The sequence below is a fragment of the Dermacentor variabilis genome, chromosome 10 (genome assembly GCF_050947875.1).
Source record: "Dermacentor variabilis isolate Ectoservices chromosome 10, ASM5094787v1, whole genome shotgun sequence".
NCBI lineage: Eukaryota > Metazoa > Arthropoda > Arachnida > Ixodida > Ixodidae > Dermacentor > Dermacentor variabilis.
The window spans coordinates 12828780-12849825 of NC_134577.1; the positions used below are offsets into that span (position 1 = coordinate 12828780).

At 43.1% G+C, this 21046-nt stretch overlaps 1 protein-coding gene and 1 non-coding gene across 4 annotated transcripts in view; one reads left to right on the forward strand and one right to left on the reverse strand.

The window, feature by feature from the left end:
• The window catches only part of LOC142559915 (uncharacterized), a 165265-nt gene that overhangs the window by 132792 nt on the left and 11427 nt on the right, over positions 1 to 21046 (forward strand). The window contains exons 2-10 of one of the 3 annotated variants that reach the window (XM_075671605.1): positions 2778 to 2851; positions 3128 to 3199; positions 3669 to 3787; positions 6500 to 6588; positions 8151 to 8219; positions 11069 to 11301; positions 14833 to 14913; positions 19004 to 19090; positions 20519 to 20684. In XM_075671605.1, coding sequence (XP_075527720.1) covers positions 2814 to 2851; positions 3128 to 3199; positions 3669 to 3787; positions 6500 to 6588; positions 8151 to 8219; positions 11069 to 11301; positions 14833 to 14913; positions 19004 to 19090; positions 20519 to 20684 — 954 coding nt within the window. In that variant the 5' untranslated portion in view covers positions 2778 to 2813. Of the gene's footprint in view, positions 1 to 2637; positions 2852 to 3127; positions 3200 to 3668; positions 3788 to 6499; positions 6589 to 8150; positions 8220 to 11068; positions 11302 to 14832; positions 14914 to 19003; positions 19091 to 20518; positions 20685 to 21046 lie in introns of those variants that run through there. The other 2 variants (XM_075671606.1, XM_075671603.1) reach the window with 2 other exon arrangements.
• TRNAR-ACG (transfer RNA arginine (anticodon ACG)) lies at positions 2333 to 2405 on the reverse strand. Its single transcript has one exon. It is a non-coding gene; the product is annotated as a tRNA-Arg (tRNA).

Here is a 21046-nt window from a genome sequence, read left to right on the forward strand (position 1 = left end):
CCAGCGGCAGCTTGGAACGGTAGCGGTGTCACTGCGAATTACTGCGATTCTAAAGTGTTCCGTAAGATCAGATCACTCAAGGTCAGCAGGCTACCACTGTGCTGTATTCGGCTTCAAAAATAACTTTCTGAAGTGGTTGTGAAGTGCATCCTTAGTCACTGTCACTCTGTGGACTCCGCCGCTCCAGTTGCAGACAAGCGTCCCCTTTGGATTGCCAGCATAAACAGAAAAGACTTGATGCCATCCGCGTCGTCGAGTGTATGTTCAAAAGATGTTGTTCCCAGTGAGCGCACGGCGACTAACTCGGCACCCATCATCAAACTGGGATATGAACGAAAGGTGCGTATTCGAGTCGGTCAACTGGTGCGGCACACTGCGTCGCACCCGGACTTTGACTGTTCTCACCTCAGTGACACCTTAATAGTGTCCACGGCTAGATATACAGTAATAAGTTGCACGTGGGGTACGTATCGACGATGTTCAGACTTGACTCGCCTCCTAAGAAAACGGAATCCAACCACCGTGATTGCTTCATTTTTATGTTGTGTATACGTTTAGCAACGCCTCTTTTGTACCGATTGCCATGGGAGCGTCGATGCACTCCCCTGTGCTCTTCCCACGTTCCGCGTGCTTTGTTTAAAAATTTAAGGATCTAAAAAAGCGGACCCTGTTCATAAAAGCGCCCAATATACGGGCCCAATATGAGGGCCCAATATAAATGCAGCGCATAATTGCTGGACGTTGGCTTTGTTTAAATAACACAAAACGAAATGAAAAATATGAAAATTTTATGCTGAACCCGCTGCACCTTACTCCAGGCTGCTAGAATATAATAAAATTATTTATACGTTCTGGAAGTGACCAACACGTGGTATAACAGAGGGTATGCACCTGTTGCCAGCGCTTTCGACAAAGCGACCTGTGCCGAAACGTTGGCTCCAGATGCCTTGTTCGACCACTGTTTACCAAGTCTCCATCTTTCTTGCTTGAACGTGTCGGTCCATCGTATGATTCGAATAAATTGAAACAGAATACGGAAAGAAACGCGTTAACCGCTACAAGGATTATTTGATCGGTCCGCAGACTTCTGAAAGTTTTACGGCTTGATAGACCATGGTGTAATGATAGCATTGCAGCGGGTCACCGCAGGCATGGCCGCAGAAGACATGAACAATTCACGCAATCGTAAAAAATCGTTCTCAACAAATTCGGATAATTTTTCACCCTCATCCGATCAGATTGCGACTGGACGCACGCGTGTGTCCACAACCTCTGCTTTCTGCCATGTAAGCTGTTCCAATTGCTCCAGGCCCGAATACAGTATGCTTGGCACACGTTGTGGACGTGGTCGCATTAGGAGGTGACACATAGCAAACGAATTGGTGCCTGCTCAAGAGAGAGAGAGAGAGAAAGAGAAGGATGGAAGGGCAAGGAGAGTGAGATACTGTGTGTTGCTTTCTGAGCTGTGAGGATGAGCTGTGAGGAGGGCATCTAAGAACTTTGCTTATTAGAACTATAAAAGGTCGATTGTACTACAGTCTACTCAAGGCACGACAGTATCCATGCGTTGTTTGTCGAAGCGGGAACAGTGGCACAGGAGATTATCAATGGTCTCTTAGCATCTGCACTTAGCACACATGGGTGAGTCAGCTATCCCAGTGCGATACGTATAGCTGTATTAGTTTATGAAGGATACTCATAAACTCACAGCAGTGATTAGGGCTTGGACGTCTGGAAAGATTTCATGGCAACTGCAATTGTAATGATGGAACAATGGCCAAATGTGCCGGCAGGCTACGGTTTTGTGCATCTTCATCAATTTTATGTGCGCGATTAGTATCAATGGCTCATACTTCCGTAAGCATTCATGCTCCCGTAAGCAAGAAAAACAATGCAATGGCTCATGGCTTACGGGACGTAAGGCAGAGGCTACAAGCACTCGGCAAAGTGAAGCGAACAGTGCTTAATTCTTTCTAATCACGCATACAACATACAAACAGCATGTCGAAAACTGTCATCATCAATGACTCATACCCCCGTAAGCAAGCAAAAAATGCATTGAATCATAGCCCCATAAGGTTCATGGCTACTCATTTTGCATGATTTAGCTGCGATGACACTACTGTTGTCGTATGTGATTTCAATGGGGATGTGTCGGTACCGAAAAGCGAGAGGTTTACGCGTTCCGCGTTGCAAACATATCCCTTGCGATGCCACACCGATCTGACCCAACCGACCACCCAAACAGCTTCGCTGATCAACCACCTTCGCAGACTTAATAAAAATATCAAGCTCACCGTAACAAAAAAAAAAGAAAGAAAAAAAAAATTAACGAGCCTGCCAGGATTCGAACCTGGAATCTTCTGATCCGTAGTCAGACGCGTTATCCGTTGCGCCACAGGCCCAGACGTGGAAGGTACTCTTAAAGTCAATTTTAATAAGTTTGACTTAATTATGCAGTATGAGTATGTCGTCATTGTGGTTTCAAGGAATAAAAGTAGTGAATTGAAGTACGCCGCGTGCGCTAGCATTTTGTTGAAAAATCAAGCTGTTTCGGATGGCAGCACTTTTCTCGACAACGCGAGAATAAAACAGGAGAATGGTCACGGTACGGATCAGCGGGATCAGCTTGAATCAGCTATCAGTTCTCTAGCTTCTATCATGCACCATGTCGACATGGTGGGCATACGTATCATTTGTCTAGGAAGAACAAAATGGCGCAATTTTCTAGTGCCTTATTTTTTATGTAAGCGTGTACAAATATAACTGCGTTTCAGGTATCGGATCCTATTGACACCTAATGCGTTCATTTGATGGAACATTCCACCAACAAGCGTAGCAACGCAAATGGGTGAGCTGCTATTGCGTATGCTTTGGAGCGAGAGTAATCGAAAGACTAGATGTTGATCGCATGAATTGTGTGCTGGTGTAAATGCGGCCTACTTGCATCCCAAACTGACCTGACCTGCGGCTATTCTACTCTGCTAATTCATTGTTCGCATGTTTACTTCGCTGACTTCTGATATCCGCTTTCGTAACCATGTATTTTACTAAACATTGCATCGCGTTCCAACGCTTCGGTTCGTCTAGACCGCTGCCGTTTTGAATTTGTCTTTCAACATTTTAGCGACTACTCGTCGTTCCTGTGGAACCAGCTGGTATCCGGGGCGCCTGTCGTGCTCGGACTTGATGCCTACAGGTGAGAACGGCCTCCTTGCAGAGGTTCGGCATTCTGTTTATTGCGCCCAACTTAGGTCTTTGCTTAGATCTGTTTTCGTTGGTATTTGTTGCATGCACTTATAGCATTTGATTCCTTTATTATTTGAAGGTACTCTTAAGTACTAACGAATTATGTTAGTCGCAATGACCATTCACAGAAGAACACATTTGTGTGTTACCAGATTTGTAGATAGTATTGCAAGTGAATTGAACACTTCAGTCTGAATACTACTGTGTTGTAGCCACTAAAGATGCATGACACTTGGGAGTGCTTATGAAATAGGTAAAAATTCTATTCGAAATGGTAACTTATAAATTAACTTCCGAACCTTTGAATAAACGTTTACGCTTGGGTCTGTTGTGATAGTGTACTATATTTGTGCTAACCACATTGTTTGCAGTATTTCACACAATTTTAACAATTGCCATTACACTTGCTTTATTCTCAGGCCACCCACTGTCAAGATTAGAGACCAGGTGTTGAATGCTGCTTTTCGGACGGCATTAGAGAAACGCACAGAACAGTCTGTTCTTTCATCGTTGGCTGGTACCGTGCAATCTTCCACTGGTATGTATGCACTCGTTAGGATTATGGCTTGTATTTCTTGGCAGGTTGGAGGATCATTACTAGGTCTATAGTATAAAAAGTAATGAACTAATAACCAAAAGACAATAAATAACATTGACAGGCCGTTTTATTCTCATGTTGTAATTATTTGAGTTCTAGGCATGTTCATTTGCAGCATTTTGTCATCATGATTTAACTACTTTGTATTTACGCCCCAAGGCATCCAGTTTGACACCACCTGGTTTCAAGTTAATAGGGGCCTGTATTGGTCTCTGGAGTTTGATTTTGTCATTTTCTGTTTAGCCAATCGCTCAAGATTATTATTTTACACATTTAGCCAACTTATGTGCTTCATATTATCCTTCAGGGTGTTTTTAAGTTTTGGAAATGCATCATTTCAGGGTAGCACTGTTTTCACACTTCTAATTGCTATTGCACACAATTGCTTCTTGTATAACGTACAAATACGTTAACTAAACACTTTTTGTTTATGACGCAAGATGAGTGTGAGAATTTTTGTCGTGGTACAAAACGCCAAAAATTTTAGGTACTAGCTCTTTCTGCCTTTCTATCAACACGGTCTTTCCACATTGACCAGTACAGTCTACCACAAAAGTTTTCAGACTGTGGAATCTGAGAAAACATTGAACTTCTTAGCAGTTCGTGACCAGAGCTAGTAAACCTGCACAGCGCTATGCTGTTTACATGCTATACTAGTATTGGCTAGAAGTTACCTGCCGTTGTTACTTAGTGGCTGTGGTGTACAGCTGCCAAGCACAAGGTTTCGGGATCAGATCCTGGCCACAATGGCCACATTTCAATGGGGGCAAAATGCGAAAACACCCGTGTACTTAGATTTAGATGCATGTTAAAGAACCCCAGGAGGCCCAAATTTCCAGGGTACCCCACTGCGGCATGCCTCATATACAGATCATGGTTTTGGCGTGTGATACCTCATAATTTAATTTATTTTTTTGGCTGGAAATTTGAATACTAACTTGTGTTTTTAGGCTGCTGAGATATTCAGCTTTTTCTCAGACCCTGCAGTTCGTAAACTTTTAGGGCTGACTGTACATGTCACCACACTATGGGCCTGGCACTCTAGAGTTTAGAACGCAGCTTGCTGTGACCTGGTGGTGAGCAACGAAATGACACGGGTGGTACACGTCGCAGCTCTCCGCATTGAGTTATGCTTTCATATGGCTGTACAACCAATCTACCTTGCTTTGTTTGTGTGGTCAGGCTAGACTTCTTACTTTATTTTGATGTTTATTGCTGGAAAAGGCATCTTACAGTAAGCTTTGTCTCATCTCATCGAGAGTGCTCCCTGTGCTTTGCTTAACCATGTCAAAAGCTGGAGCAAAAATGGTGCCAAGTCTATAAAACCACAGGCATTGGTATTTATTTTTATTTTAGAACTGCCACACACAGGAATTTACAGGATCTTAGGGAATCTTTTATGGTGACGTGGCACAGATATATAAAGGAAAGCTTACAGAATGGCAGAAACTGCTACGGAACACATTTCTGAGAGGACGAAAGAAACAGAATTGACTGCACGTGGTACAGACAGCCAGTCACAGCGTAAAGTTAGGAGAATGTAGATAAAAAGTGATGTTAAAGTTCTACTGTCACATGACATGTTGCTGTGAAACAAATTAATGACAAACAAACAAAACATTTGGAGCTACATTGTTCTCGCTCTATGAGCAACATTGCTTGTCCTGAATGCAAAAGTTAGGGAGGCACAATCAATTCACCGATGACCATTGCCAGCAAATGTGCAATTTGCCACATAAGCATGTTTGTGTCCACCAGTCCAATGATGGCCAGCGTTGGCAAGCACCAGAACCAGTCGGACTCGGTCACAGTGGTGACACTATAACAGCTTCTTTATTGTTTGATTAGTTTGATTAGTTGATTAGATCATTCTTCAGGCGCCACAGTTCTCAGTTGGTGTGCATTAAATGAATACACACACATTGCAACAGTCTGTCGTTGCAGCTTGACATCATGTAACTTGAGTGGCACATACTTGAAAGCGGCAGTGCCGCAAAACTGCGTATACGACTTCTTGTGCGCAATGTGTGCATTTGGCACAGCACTTTGGTTCTCTTTAGATGGAAGGCATGCTACAAAGCCTCCCATGCAAGGCATTCTCCAAAAAGTCCACCACAGCATAGCTCAGATCAGCAGATATATTGTGGCTCTTTGCACTCATCAGCAAGGCTTCGTGTTTTGTAGTACTGCCCAAAACTGGTAAGTGCAGCTTGCAAGATGCTGTTGACAGAGCCCACAGAACTGCCTGGCCAGTGCATCATGCTCATTGGTTACACATTGGCAAAGTGCACACTGCAAGTGCACAATGGCAAGCAGGCAAGTATAGTGACGCTTTGTAACAAGGCTGTATACTGTGTCATGTTGCTGTCATGTCACATGCCATCCACACCTCAGTAGATAACGAGCAATACATCTTGGACTGGAGTCACTCACAAAGGCTTTTTCACCCTCTCTGTGTGCCATAAAATATTTGTGAATTGTTATTTTTCGGGCTTATTAACTGCTACCCGCTGCTATAATATCAAATTCTTTTACATTATTCATTATTTACTGTGCCCTCACAGGATAAAATGTAGCTTGCGCGTTCTTACTTATAGTATATGCTGTGAGAAATATCCATGTTCGAAAATATTTACTCCAATTTTCTTTCAGAAAGCGATGGCGTTGTCATCATACTGGACCAAGTGCCAGGCTGCGCATCGTCCCCATTGCGGCCTAATGTCATCCAGGTGCCCTGCAAGGTGCAGTTGTTTAATCCATATTGCCGCCGTTTGAAAAAATTGTGCTGTTCAAGTGACAGCGGTAGACAGCTTTCAAAACAAACTCTGTTGAGCCAAATTCATTGAGAAGGTGAACCATCATAGAACACATGAATAATTCTTACATTTCCAACATACTTCTACGTGTAAAAAGTGTGATCAGGTAAATTTTCATCAATTTACTTGCATTAATATTTCCTTTTTTTAAGTATGGTTATTGCACACTTTATTATACTTGTATTTTACTCTAGTTTTGTTTATTAGCTCATGTAAAGAACTCATGTAAAGCTTGTGTAAAGAACACATAAAGAAATGTCACTTGGCTTTGAAGGTATTTGAGGGTTTTGAAGGTAACGTTTCCAAGGTTATATAAGTTGTTCTTAAAAGGGTGTCAACTGTATTTTTGTTACTTTTAAGCTCGTTTGCACTAGTTTAACACACTTGTGTTAATTGATCTTTGCAACTTTTTTGCTCTGTGAAAACTTAGTTGCATGCAGGGGCATAGCCATGAGAAGTGTTGTTTCCTGTTTTGCACTTTCTGAAATCCTTTAATTCTTATAACATCCTGCTACAAATTAGAAACAGCTGTGGAGCAGGCTGATAGTGCGTCCCTTAAAGGCCAACTGTAACACAATTTTTGCCATTGAAATAGCGTAGTTATAGAGCAGCCTCCGTGCAAAATATGTTTCAAATATGAGTGGACGCATTACGATAAGGTACAAAAGTTGGCATTTTTTATACTGAAACCAAAGAGAAGATAAATGAATCCAATATCAGCCACCAGAAGTGACACGTGATCTAGAACATTCAGAACCGGCGTGACTCCTCAGCACCAACTCTGAGATCACGTAGTGCCCGTGGCTGCCTGCAGGACAATGAAAAATACCAAAGATGACATTCTGGGATTTACGTCATATCTGCTAGCCACGAGGCAGTGGTGTATCCGGATGGAGTTTCCCCCCAGGCGAAAGATTTTTGGCTGTGGCACTGCCACAAGGTGCACATGTTGTCTGATTAAGTGATATTTAAAGATAGCTTATCAGAAAATTAGACAATTACCAGCCCTGCTGCTGTGCCTAGATTGTTTCAGAAGTATAAACGACTCATTTATAGCTAACTTACCCAAAACGAAATTTTGTTGTAGTAGGCCTTAATGAATTCCTGGCTATGCTACCGGTCTTAATGCTTCCATATTAACAGCCAAAGAGAACAGCACATTAGGGTTCATAAATAATCTATGTAATTACCTCACCCTGGTTGTTTAGCACTTTTATTGCTATTCGGTGTGCAGGAATTGTCAAAATCCTTCATGTTGTTACGTGTAGAAAGATACAGACAGAAGAGGCTATTTACAAGCTATTTACACTGGACTGGAGCCAGAGCGCCAGGCCGACATTTTCTCGCGCCAAGGGCACAGACCCACTTCGTCGTCGTTCTCGCAGCGGCTCGTCTCTCGGGTATCTACCGATAATATCGTAATAATATTATTGGTCTTTAGGTTTGTGTCTGCTACTACATGCGAATGCATTTAAACACATTTTCAGTTTGACAAGGTTACCCCGGGAAGTGGCACCACTAGTACAAGCAAGGAAGAATGGTTGTCTAAGTTGACGGTGAGGATGAACTTTTTGTTTGCTAGATTGAAGTGACCGATTGAGATGCTTGGAGTTGCTAACACAAATAATGCCTCAATGACAAATAATTCCTAAAGTGTCAGTGATGCACCAACAAACATTGAAGAACTTCAAAATAATTTAGATAAGCATAGGCTGTTGCTGCTTTTGGTCTTCATTTGTCCATCATGTAATGTCTTTATGGGTAGTGAAAACTGTTAAAAAAACTCGAGCAAAATCTGCGTTCAAAAATGGAGTGTTTCTTGGGCACTGTATAGTGATGATGATGTTTAGTTCTCATTGAAATTTGTGAGCGATAGAAAGGGCAGGGATTTTCCCCCATGATTACATTAGAAAGGCAGCCTGAAGCATGCATTGCCATTCCTCATGCACTTGCTAACCCTTGACTTAAGAAGGTGCATGGCACTCCTAATGTTATACGGTAACGAGTGTCAGCTGTGCATAAGGTTGCTGGCGCGTTCATGCTCAGATTTTTTTGCAGAGGATGGCGTTTCAGGTTGAACATAGTCTAGTGCCTTGCTTGTGGGCCATTATTTGCCTGCTTGGTCCAGAATAAATAGAAAGTATGCATTGTCTATGGTGAAACCAGACTATAAAGACTATATACAGACTTTTAAGAAAATCACCTGTGGCACATAGCATAACTGTAGTCCTTTAGCTGAATTGCAGATGTAACCTGCCCATGTAATTGAAATATATATGATCAAAGAAGTAATTCAGTAATTGCCTTTTATGAAAGGGTACCTGAAACAGTTTTTGTCGTTTGCCTAGACACGGAGGTTATCTCTCAAGGAATGCTTTCTCACAAGAATTTCGTGTCAGTGTGCTATAATAACACAGGTGTGAGTGGTTAAACATTACCCTCCTCTCAAGCTGCTGCGTTACCGCTAAACTTTTTGATCGTGCGGCCATTGCTATGCGGTGATGCGGTGAAGTGAAGCGGTGATGCAAGCGTTGTCTTCTTTCGGTTGATTTGAACTGAGTGCATTCCCACGTCTCTTTCCTATACAACTTTATTGTTAAGCCTGGGTTAAGCCTGGGCTTGTTAAGGGCGAACTGCGCGCGACGGATGCAGACACGGTGGTACTACGCACAATGTTCGCTGGTTTTTTCTTTTTTTCTTTTTTTAAAGCTACATGAATCGAAAAGAGATGGATGCCACCGCGGACATTCGCATTGCTGCAAGCCTATATGTGATGTACAAACTACAAAGCAGCTGTTGTTGGTATTCTTTCAGTTTGATAATAACCTTATAACATCAAAATATCTAATACATACATTTACGATTGTCTCTATATTATGCTCATAAGACTTCTTTGTAGCCATCGGTAGAAAAAGAAATGCTGCCACTAACTTGTGAATGTGATGAAATGGACTATTCATAATGTTTTTGCTACTCTAGGACGGTAAAAACAAACAAACAAAATAAGTTACGGAGAGAAAAAAGATATGTCCATCGGGAACGAAACCCATACTTCCTGCATGGGAGGTGGAGAGAGTACCACTATGCCAAAGTCTAACTCAAAATGGTGGCTCTCCGACGGGCATTTTGGCATGTTGTAGAGCATGTTCAGTTTCTTTAGCAATGCTTTTTTTCCGGGTCTCGGCTTGTTAGGATAATTTTCTGCTGTCGTTCTTGGCAAACTATATATAAAACTTGGCTCTCTGACAATTGTGGAGCCTGCAGTTACTGCTGAAAGTACCTTTTCAAAACTATCGGTGACTCTATTGACCAAGGAGATTGGCACTGATGTTGACATGCAGCGCTCATGTCATCAGCGTGTAGTCACTGCAGATTACTCCTTGCACACACCTGCAGTGCAAGACGAGCATAATACAGTGATGGTGCCATGCATGTTCCTCCCGCCAAAGAAGACGTCACTGCCCCTATTTTCATGTGGGAACCCCTCCGCGTTCCATTGGCTGCCCCATTGCTAAAGCTGTACCAGACAATCTGCATTCTTAAATGGAAGAAAGGTCTAGATTTATTGCATTTGTCTGGTTATTTTTCTTCATCATCATCAGCCTATATTTATGTCCATGCAAGGACAAAGGCCTTTCCCAGCGATCTCCAATTACCTCCTGTCTTGCACCAGCTAATTCCAACTTGCATCTGCAAATTTCCTAATTTCATCAGCCCGCCTAATTTTCTGCCCTCCTCGACTGCACTTCCCTTGGCACCCATTCTGTAATTGTTCTGCCCTACACATTACGTGGCCTACCCAGCTCCATTTTAATGGGATAGCGTTAAGGGCCCCGTGTCACAGAAAATCCGGTGTCGGCGCCGGCGTTTGCGGCTGAGAAAATCATCCAAAACCACCCATATTCTATACAGCAAGTTGTTCTTCTATCACTGAAGTTGCTCATACCTTGTCTTAGGCTCTTTATGAAGTTATTTCTCGGAATATTGAGAATGGCAGCTCACAAACAAATGCCATGAAACAAAACACTGACAGCGCATGCCTTTTATGTTAAATTTTCTTAGACTGAAATATCAAAAGTGCGAAACAATTTTTAAAAAATCGGCCCGCACAATAGGCCACATTTCTACCACAGGCAATTTTTTGCAATTATGTATAGCTTAAAAAAAGAACAAACACCCAGTATGTAGAATTCACGGGGACAGAACTGTGGTGCTATCTCCCACCGCAATGGCAAGACAAGGCAAGTGCATGTTGCAAGAACCCCAGGTGGTCAAAATTAGCCCAGAGCTCTCCACTGAGGTGTCTCTCATTTCACCTGTGATGCTTTGGAACGTCAAGCCGCATCAATCAATCAGTCAAAGATAGTGTGCCACAGTGATTACAGCTCCCACTCTGTGCACACAGACCTTTGAGGATGCCTGGGACTATGCATCGTTGGAGTGTGGGCTGGGCTTCAGCCTGGCTGTCATTGTCGACTTGGCAGCCCGTGTCAAGGGGCCCTCTTGTGACCTGACTGTGACTGCAGTCACCCCACTGCTGCCGTTGCGCCTGGTGCCACTGTTCCCGATTCCAGTGCTGAGGAGTGGCGTCCAGGATACACTGTCCTCACCGCATGCTGCAGCACTACCTGACTTTGGGTACTGCCACCTTTGATTTAGAGGCCTGTAATTGTACACACCAAGGTTAAAGCTAAGCATCGTGACCACGAAAGAATATAACCATGTTGAAAATGCACTATTACAGTACAACCCCAGCGCCAACGTTCGTGATTGAGAACTGCAAAGATTACCCAACACATTTACGCTTCTTCTTTACCAGTTAAAACGCTTCTGGAAAGCACAGTCTTTTGACACCAGCATTCAGTATATTGCTACGCTGCAATCATATGATGCATTTTACGGCCACTAAATCGCATAGAAAAAGAAAAGGCATGAGGCACGTATGATTGAGAACAGCAGCTTCCTCGCCATACTCGCTCGCCCGTGGCAAGTGAGAATTCTGGTGCACACTTAGTTTCCTATTCCAGTACCAGTAAAATTCCTTCCAAGTTGTCGCACGCTGCATTCACAGCTATCGCCACCAGCCCTATTGTGATAAGCATCCTCATTTATCTCTCTCACAGCATGTGGGGCATAGTGACTTTGGAAGCCTGCTGCACGTTTTTAATATGTTATAACCAAAATGTGCCGCCCTGATACAGGTGGTGCGAAGTGAGTGTCATGTTTTGTTCTGAGGGCATTGTAGACATTTTATTCTGGTGTCGCCCACCAGCTTGATATTGTTCTGGTTTTCCGTCACCGACAGAATAGGAAAATGACATGTGCATCCCGGTTTGCTCGGGCCTCGCCAGCTCAACATGCGGAGTGGGCACGTCAAAAATTTCAGCCAAAATAGCTCGCTTGAGGAAGCTGCTGACCCAGGCCGGGAGCATTTTTGCCAATTTATTCGATGGTGAAGGCTTCCGATATATCTCGTACCACTTTATCACAGTCCTTATAAATAAGACGTTTCCCTTTAACCCTTTGAGGGTGAAATATTTTACACAAGAACCGTGCCCCTGCGATAAATTCATTTATTGCAGTTTTCAGTAGTAGAAAATGACTGAACACTCGTAAACACAGCAGAAATTTACTGCAAGTAATAGTCTCTCAAAAACACTTTTCTTGCACAACAGTATACTCACAAATATGCTATACAGTGAGAGATAGAGAAGAAAAAGTAACAGCCTGCGCGGCACATACAGCACAATTGCAGCATAAACTGGAGGAGCGGCTTCATACGAGCTACATTTTTGGCAGCATGCACTAGAGGGTCTTCACGGCAAAGTCTCTGCGTCAATTTCACGAGAATAAACTGAACTGTCTGCCCAGTGTCAACAGCGAGCTGTGGCCTTGCGCTGCACAGCCTGCACAGTGGTCTGCTGAACCCGGCGTTGCCGGGTTTCAGCCGTGCGGGTAGCTCTACAATTCGCTTCTTCAGCAGCGGTTTGTACCTTGCTAGTAGGTGCCATAATGTGTACCGAAGAGTAAACACAGCTGCTGAGACCACGCGGCGCACATGTAACATCCCTTGACACATGGCACAATGTGAAGCAACTGCTACATGTCGTGACACTTGGTGGAATAAAACGCAACTGCAATGCAAAGTGTGCACGTATTGATACTACACAGTGCGGATCTCGCACCACGCGACTCCTCACGTGCTAGCATGCATGTATATGGCATGCTTCCACAGCAGCTAGCAAGCACTGGCCTGGCGTAGTGGTAGAGTAGCTGACTCCTGCGCAGAGTGCCCAGGTTTGGTTGCGGCTGGAACCGGGTATTTTAAGGCAAAAGCCTTGAGGCTCATACCCCTGATGACCTTGAAAAAAAATTTGTTGTCCGGCCCAATGGTACTATCATCATCAGCAATGGGTCATCCCTCTCGTAATGCAGATGCTACAAGTGCTCAGCAAAGTGAAGCATGCAGTGCATACATTCATTAGAGTCATACACACAACGTACAGAAACACTGCGTCTAGTCTAGTGGTACAGAAGAAAAAACGCATGACTTTCTCAATAGCTCATACCCCTGTAAGCAAGCAAAAAATACAATGGCTCATATGCCCATAAGGCTGAGGCTACAAGCGTTCAGCAAAGTGAACAGTGCATACATTCATTGAAATCACCCATACAACACACAGAACAGCATACATTTCAATCCCCTGCTGAGAGGATGCAACGTAAAGTCAAGAAACGTTGTTGGCTAGAGTTTGACCGCGCTATACGAGCGCACGAAGCGGCAACGTGATGATGCGAGATGCGCATTACCAAGTGGGCAGCAGGCTTTTGCCTTTACATGTTACAGGAGTGTAACATGCTGCCAAACTATCTTTTTTTTTCCACTTCCTGGTGATAGCTGCGACGGACACCAGCGGCGATAGTGGTGGACAACATGGCCAATTGAAGCAGCTATTGGAATGAGCCCATAACAGCTTATGCTGTAAAATGTCTGGCAAAATTTGTGGCTGTCAATTTGTTGTCCCAGGAACACATTTTGTCAGAAAGAAAGTGTCAGAAGTGAGTTGGAACAAACGCTTGAGCAGTCGCTGCGAGAAGAGGCACCGTGCGCGGCCATACCAAAATCATGACTGCATGCACCCCATGGTATGAGAATATACATATACGTACCCCAATTGATGGCACACAAAAAAAAGAAAGAAAGAAAGATAGAAAAAAAAAAAACAATGATTAGTACCTGTATCTCTGAACTTTGACAGCGCCAGGCCACAGGCATTGCAATAGTGGCGCCTTTAAAACATGTTAGCATCTCCTCCATGCACACCTTGGAGGTCGCATACGACTTGTATGCAACCACGTGATCAAGTGCTCCGAGGTAAACAAATCAAATTGTGTGCACCAGTCGGTGAAAAAACAACTTGAAATGACTGACCGACTTCGTAGAGATGGCAGCACCTCTCAAGAAAGAGTGTTGTTGGATACACTTGAAGTATCAAACATAAAACTGGTGCCTTGCATGTATGTCAAAAACCCTCAAAGGGTTAAATTGCGGGTTGCAGACACACTGTTTTCATTGAAATAACATATAACCTACATGCATGCCTTTTAGCATTGCAGCGTTCTCCCATGCTCTTATCATTAAGGCATCTGCTCATCTGTCCGATGTAATGTTTGCGGCATGAAAGCTGAATATTGTAGATAACTTCTTGCTGGCATTCCATGTACATTGTCTTGTGCCATTTTGGGCATCTTCATTACTTCTTGTCTTGGTTAATTAGACGAAGAAGGAAAAAGACTATCTTGACAACAAGGTAGGGCCACACCAAATGTAAATTGCACATGTAGGGTATTTTTGTGTGCTTTCAACCATCAGTCCTCGTGTGTACCCTTTGAATGTAAATAAAAATACCATTGTTAGTGCAGCATTGTGTTGGCTTCCCTCCATCCTGTGCGTAAAATTCAGTGTGTGCTGATTTCCCAGAAAGTATGAGCCAACTAGCTCAGCCAAGAGCCATTGTGCAGTATTTTAGGAGATTTCTTATTTGATGTGTAGTGCAAAATTGTTTATTGTATTTTAGGTGTGTTTCAAAAAATAATAAAAAACAACATGAACCATACGATGAGTATGATGATTGTGACGTTATGATGGCTTACTTATTTCACTCTTAGGTTCATCACCTTGTGCGGCGACCACCTTTGCTTTCACTTCAAGCATCAGATTGAGGATGGCGGCTTCAACTTTATTGGAGTGTGAGTAGGAACACTATAGAAACTTGTACCTTGTTACGACAGCTTTACCCCGTTTTCACAAATGCATGTTAAAGGACTTCTAAACCACCCTGAGCTCAAAAATTAGTTACATAGTGGCCGATCTGTACTAGTCTATTATGAACATATGACTACAATAATTCTTCACCCTGAGCTCAAAAATGAGTTGCAATGTGACTGATGTATACTAGTCTACTATGAACATATGGCCACTATAATTATTTTGAAATGGTTCAGTAATAGCTAAATTACAGGCATTTGATGAATGAGTATGTGGCCACTGCTGTTTCTCACTCTCCTTTGCTACCCTATAACTTGCGCTCTCTCCCCCTTGCCACATATGCTCCCCAACTCTACACAGTGCAGCGAAAGCTGCAGGTTGTGTCCGCATGCCAGAAGCAAATCTCTTCCATTCTCCGCTGCTAACTGCTCTCCACGGGAAGCTGACTGAATGGAAACTTAATAAAAAGTTCAGTAACACACAATGGGCCAGCCCCCTCCATTCTCGGAACACACGGTCGGTTTTTGTCATACTGGCACTTTCTTTCCTCGACGGCCGACCAGTAGACTGCTTTTACCCCTGGTGGTGTCATCCGGAGCACTCTGTTGACATCGCAATGTGTGAAGCAGATACTGGAAAGGCCAGGGGAGAAGCACAGGATAATTTTTGAATTCGTGGTGTTTCTGTGGCACATAGCGCTACCGCATTTGTGTGACGTGATGGTCACAGCATTTTCTGCGTAATGCGCACTTTTGTTTGAAATGTTTAAAAAAAGAAGTAGGAAGTTGTTACGGGCCCTTTAAAGGGCCCCTCACTAGGTCTGGCCATTTTGAGCTGACAAGCGCAGAACATACAATGCGCGCTAACGATCGTGTTTGCAAAGAACTACATCACTATGCGCCGCAAAAAAGGTCTGAAATTTCAATCCGAATGCCATTTTACCATTCCCTCACGGCGACTGCGCTCCAAACTGGATGGTGACGTACTCGTGTCTCTGCGCCTACATATTCGTGTCTGCAGTGTGACGTTGCTCGTGGTGACACGTGACTTTGAGAATCATTCAAAGCAACATCTGTTATTTGTGTGATCTGTTGCTTTACTTGACAAATTGAATTTTAGAGAAATAATGAAACACACAAATGGAATGTCTGCATGCTTTTTGTTTTACTTCGCACCAAAGCAAGAGAGATGTACTTCCACTTTGCCTGTTTGTTCCCACGGTCGTGCAGTCATGTGCGCAGGTACCGAAACTGTGCCATTTTCTACCGTGTTCCAGTGGTGTGACCGTGCTCTGCGATCCGCTTGTTCTGCCTCAGTATTCGTGTAGCACTGAATTATACGGCTAGTCCTGTGTTCTTGTTCACAGCGCGCAAAATCGCGTGCTGCGCGAAACCAGACAATCTGAACAGAACAGTTCATGCAATGCTGTCAGTGGACATACACAGTGCCGAAAAAAAGAAAGCGAGGAGGGAAAGAAATGAAGTCGGGGCCTGTGACATATGCATCACGCGATCCTCGAGGTCCGGTATGAGAGAACGCAGGGAAAGAATTTCGCTTGCGGAGGCTAGACGGGGCGAGTGGAGGGAGTGTCTTGTTTGGCAGTGGAGCTCGCATCTTGAAATCATGGGTTCGTGGCACTGAAATATTTCTCAGCTCTTAATGAGCCGATTTCTTAAATTCTTGCGGCAGTAGGCTCCCTACAGGACACGTAGCAACTTCCAGGGTATTGCCAAGGTTTGCTATGGGGCCTGGTGAGAGGCCCTTTAAAGGGTCTCTCACTGGGCCATATAGCATATTTTTGTGATACGCTGGAAGCTATGTGTCCTCAAGGAGTGTTCTACCATAAGAATTTTTTGAATTAGTTTGTTAATAACAGAGATAGAAATATGTGAAGGGCTGCGAACCCATGATTTCAGGAGGCGAGTATCAAAGCCAACATAGACACTCTCTCCACTTGCCCCATCTAGCCTCCACAAGTGAAATTTCTTCCCTGCGTTCTCCCATAACGGAGCTGGAGGATTGCATGACAAATATGTTGTGGGCCCCGCCTTCTTTCTTATTTTCTCTCTCTCGCACGTTTTTGCCGAGTTGCATACTTCCGGTATAACAGCTGTGTCTTACCAGTACTCACGTACGGGGCAGAAACCTGGAGGCTTACGAAAAGGGTTCTACTTAAATTGAGGACGACGCAACGAGCTATGGAAAGAAGAATGATAGGTGTAACGTTAAAGGATAAGAAAAGAGCAGATTAGGTGAGGGAACAAACGCACGTTAATGACATCTTAGTTGAAATCAAGAAAAAGAAATGGACATGGGCAGGACATGTAATGAGGAGGGAAGATAACCAATGGTCATTAAGGGTTACGGACTGGATTCCGAGGGAAGGGAAGCGTAGCAGGGGGCGACAGAAAGTTAGGTGGGCAGATGAGATTAGGAAGTTTGGAGGGTCAACATGGCCACAATTAGTACATGACTGGGGTAGTTGGAGATGTATGGGAGAGGCCTTTGCCCTGCAATGGGCGTAACCAGGCTGATGATGATGATGATGATGATGATGATCATGATGATACTTCCGGTGATGGTCTCGCGCACAAGCTGTTGCATTTGTCTCATTTCACGCAGCAGACGATTTTGTACGCTCTGCACAAGAACACCTGATTAGCTGTATAAGTCAGTGCCACAATCATGAACGCTGACGCAGACGTGAGAGGATGAGAACATGACCACGGCACTGGGAACGAGTAGAAAATGATATAGTTTAATTCTCTGCGCACATTACTGCATGACATAGATACAAGCAGACGAAACAGAAGTACATCTCTATTGCTGTGGTATGAAGTTAAACAAAAATCACAGATATTTAGTTTGTATGTTTTATTATTTCTCTAAACTCTAATTCATCTATTGAAGCAACAGATTAAACAAATAACTGATGTTGCCTTGAATAATTCTTGAAGTCACATGTCGCTATGAGTGACATGATAGCACTGCCATTTACGTAAGTGCAATTGCACAATTGAGGTCAACTCTGGCTGGCAGCACTGCAGCTGCGAGAAGGAGGGCAATCAGCATTTGGTTTGAAATTTAAGCCATTTCTGCAGTGCGTAGGGATGTGATACTAAGCAGACACAATAGTTAGCACACATGGTAGCTCAGAATGTTGAGATCTAGTGAGGGGCCCTTTAAGAACCTGTAAGTGGTCAAAATAAAGTTGGAGCATGCCACAACAATGTTTCTCGTAGTCCACTGTGAAGCATCGTGACCCTAAAGCCTGCTAATCAACACTCATATTTATTTTGTGCTGTTATTTTCGTTGAATTTCCCTTTTTGCCTTACCAACTAATAAAATCTTGATCATTCTTAACATTTGAACATTCTTAATTCGGTCATTGTGTCTAAAGGTGTTCATCACCTTTAGTTATTTATACCTCATTTCTCAGCAGCGAAATGTTTGCCTGGCCACATAGTCAATGTAGTTCTTGTAGCCTCTCCTTACATTGCCAGAGAACAGTCTCTTACTAATTCACCCTTACATGCAATATACTAGCATATTTTGCAGGTGTTTCGCATGTGTCTTGCACTTCAGAGAAAAGTGCAAAATGTTGGTAATAATTTCATGTAAATTGATTCTGTAGTTTGTACATTCATTTGCTATTTCAACCTTTTGTTTTTAATCTGGCCTGTAAGTGATTCTAGGTTTCCTGTGAAGAGGGTCTCCATGATTTCAGTGTAAGATTACCTCTATTGTCAGCCTTCAGTCACCTATGTGCTTAGAAATGATAGCATTAGTTGAAGCACAGGAGAAATGACTGCTTTGCAAGGCTTGTAAGCTTTTGCAGAGCATTGCCGAAACATGGAATTTTTCTAGTTCACTGATTCTATTTTATGCGTTCGGCATAAAGGCTGTCACTTCAAAAATTGTTGTAAGCTGTATGTTGCTAAATATTCGTTGTGTGTTTATCACCTGTGCTGTATGTATGAAGAAGTTTTTGAGCTTCAATTGAATTTGGTGGCAGACAAATACACAAGCGAGGAAGATGACCTTCTTTTTTTTTCTTTCTTGGTGTGTAGATGGATAAGTGGCGTGGCATCAGTTGAGCATCCCTTTATTTGGCTTGTTTGTGCCCAGTTTGCTACAAGCCAGAGACTAGCTTCAAGGTGAGTGGCTTTGATGCGACACTGGCTTAAAGTTGTGAGAAACAAGCTGTTTTACTATAGTAGGCATGAAAGTATGAAGCAGCTAGTTATGGTATTATTGTGGGTGATGACCAGTTGAGTAGCCACAAACAACTACGGCTGCAAAAGAATTAAGTTGGCCAGGTTATGTAATATGTAGACCACATAACCAGCTGTCTATTAGAATGAAAGTATATTGGTATGATTGCCAAGGGAAGAGAAATATAGTCAACGGCAGCATAGGTTTAGGTGGTGGGATGAAATCAGGAGACCTGCAAGCATTGGCTGCAGTCTTCTGATGCAAGACACGAGCGATTGGCGACCATTAGGAAACGCCTTGATACTGCAGTAGATGTAGATGGGCTGATGATAATGAACAACAATTTGTTCACTTTTACCTTTTGGCTGAGACTGATGTTTGCTGATCACAAGCAATCATAATGTGCAACTTGTAAAGCTCTTTTACCAAATTATCTTTGTTTAGTGCAAAACAAAGTAATCATGAATTCACACCAACTAGCCTGCCAACGCATTGTGCTGAACTACTAAATTATCAGCTGCAAAGTCAGGTTCTGCAACATTTGAAAATTGCAACAATTGCAAAAAATTAATGACTGCAAAACATAAAAATGTGACAGTATTAATTTTACAAGCATAAACAATTTCAAGGAGGAAGTTCTTGTATGCTACCTTTATGGCCGAATGACTTGCTCGTGCCCCTGCAGTGTGGTTCTTAGTGGCCATGGGATGGAAAAAACTGAAAATTTGGGAGAGTTACTGTGTGCTTATCTTAAATAGACGTTAAGGAACATCGAGTTAAGCTGCATTAGTAGATTTTGCTTCTGCAGTGATAAAGCAGTCATTCTTGCCATGAGTGGAGTCTTGGCAAACCATTAAAGACAAAAAGCAAAGGCGGGTGGCAAGGACACCATGAAATTTCCGCATGAGATTTCAATGAAGTCATTGATTTTTATAGCATGTACTTGTGCCAAGTGTATAGTTTATCAGAAAGCAAGGGCTACATTTCATTCGAAAGGAACCAAACATTCAGCCTAGCAAGCTTTTAGGACATTTTGTGTTCCCAGGTTGCCTAAGCATTAAAAATAATTTGAAATAAATAAAACAATGATGAACTGGTGCCAAATCTCTGGTGTGAAAAATTCATAATTGGAAGTTTGTCCCTCATTTTCTTCGTTAATAATCAACTTTTTTCTGCTAAATGAATAGAATAATTTGGAAGGAACAGTTTACCAGTATAAACAGTCTAGTAAATTACTTAGGGTCCCTTTAGGAAAACACGTTGTTCAACACAAGTTCCAGCCGTCTTCTTATTGTACTTGCTTTCTTTTCATATTTGTTCCCACTGATTCTATGTCTTCTTAAGATAGCTCGTGGTGGCACTGTACACAGGCCCAAGGACATATTTGTAGTGTGCATCCTGTCGAGGCAAGCAGCCGCAGCAGTAGACCCTGGGAAGGTACCCGAGGATGTGCTGTTCTACAATTGCCTTTGCCAGAGTCATGCAAGCCTTCGCTTCCAGCTATGGCAGGGAGCGGCCACCACATCTGTCGCCAGGGTATGTGCACACATGTATATTCAGGATGTCAATCGGCACATTCAAGCTCTGGGTGGTACTGCAATCGTGTCCAATCGTGTCCGTAGTTGCTGGGCAGCTTTCTTGGGTGTGCATACTCTTGGAGTGCATTCCCATTGGAGCTCTCATTGTGCAGTGAACTATTCATATTGCTGCCCACCAATTCTCACAAGACTGAATGCACAGAAGCTCGCAAGGTCACTTCTCGCCGGTTCATTCCGAATTCATAGTTAATGCAATAGTATTTGATATGTGTGTATTTAAAAAACTTTTGCATATTCTACGCACAGTTGGAATCGGAAAGCGAAACTTTCATGAGCCAGCAAGGCGAAAATCCTGCGTTC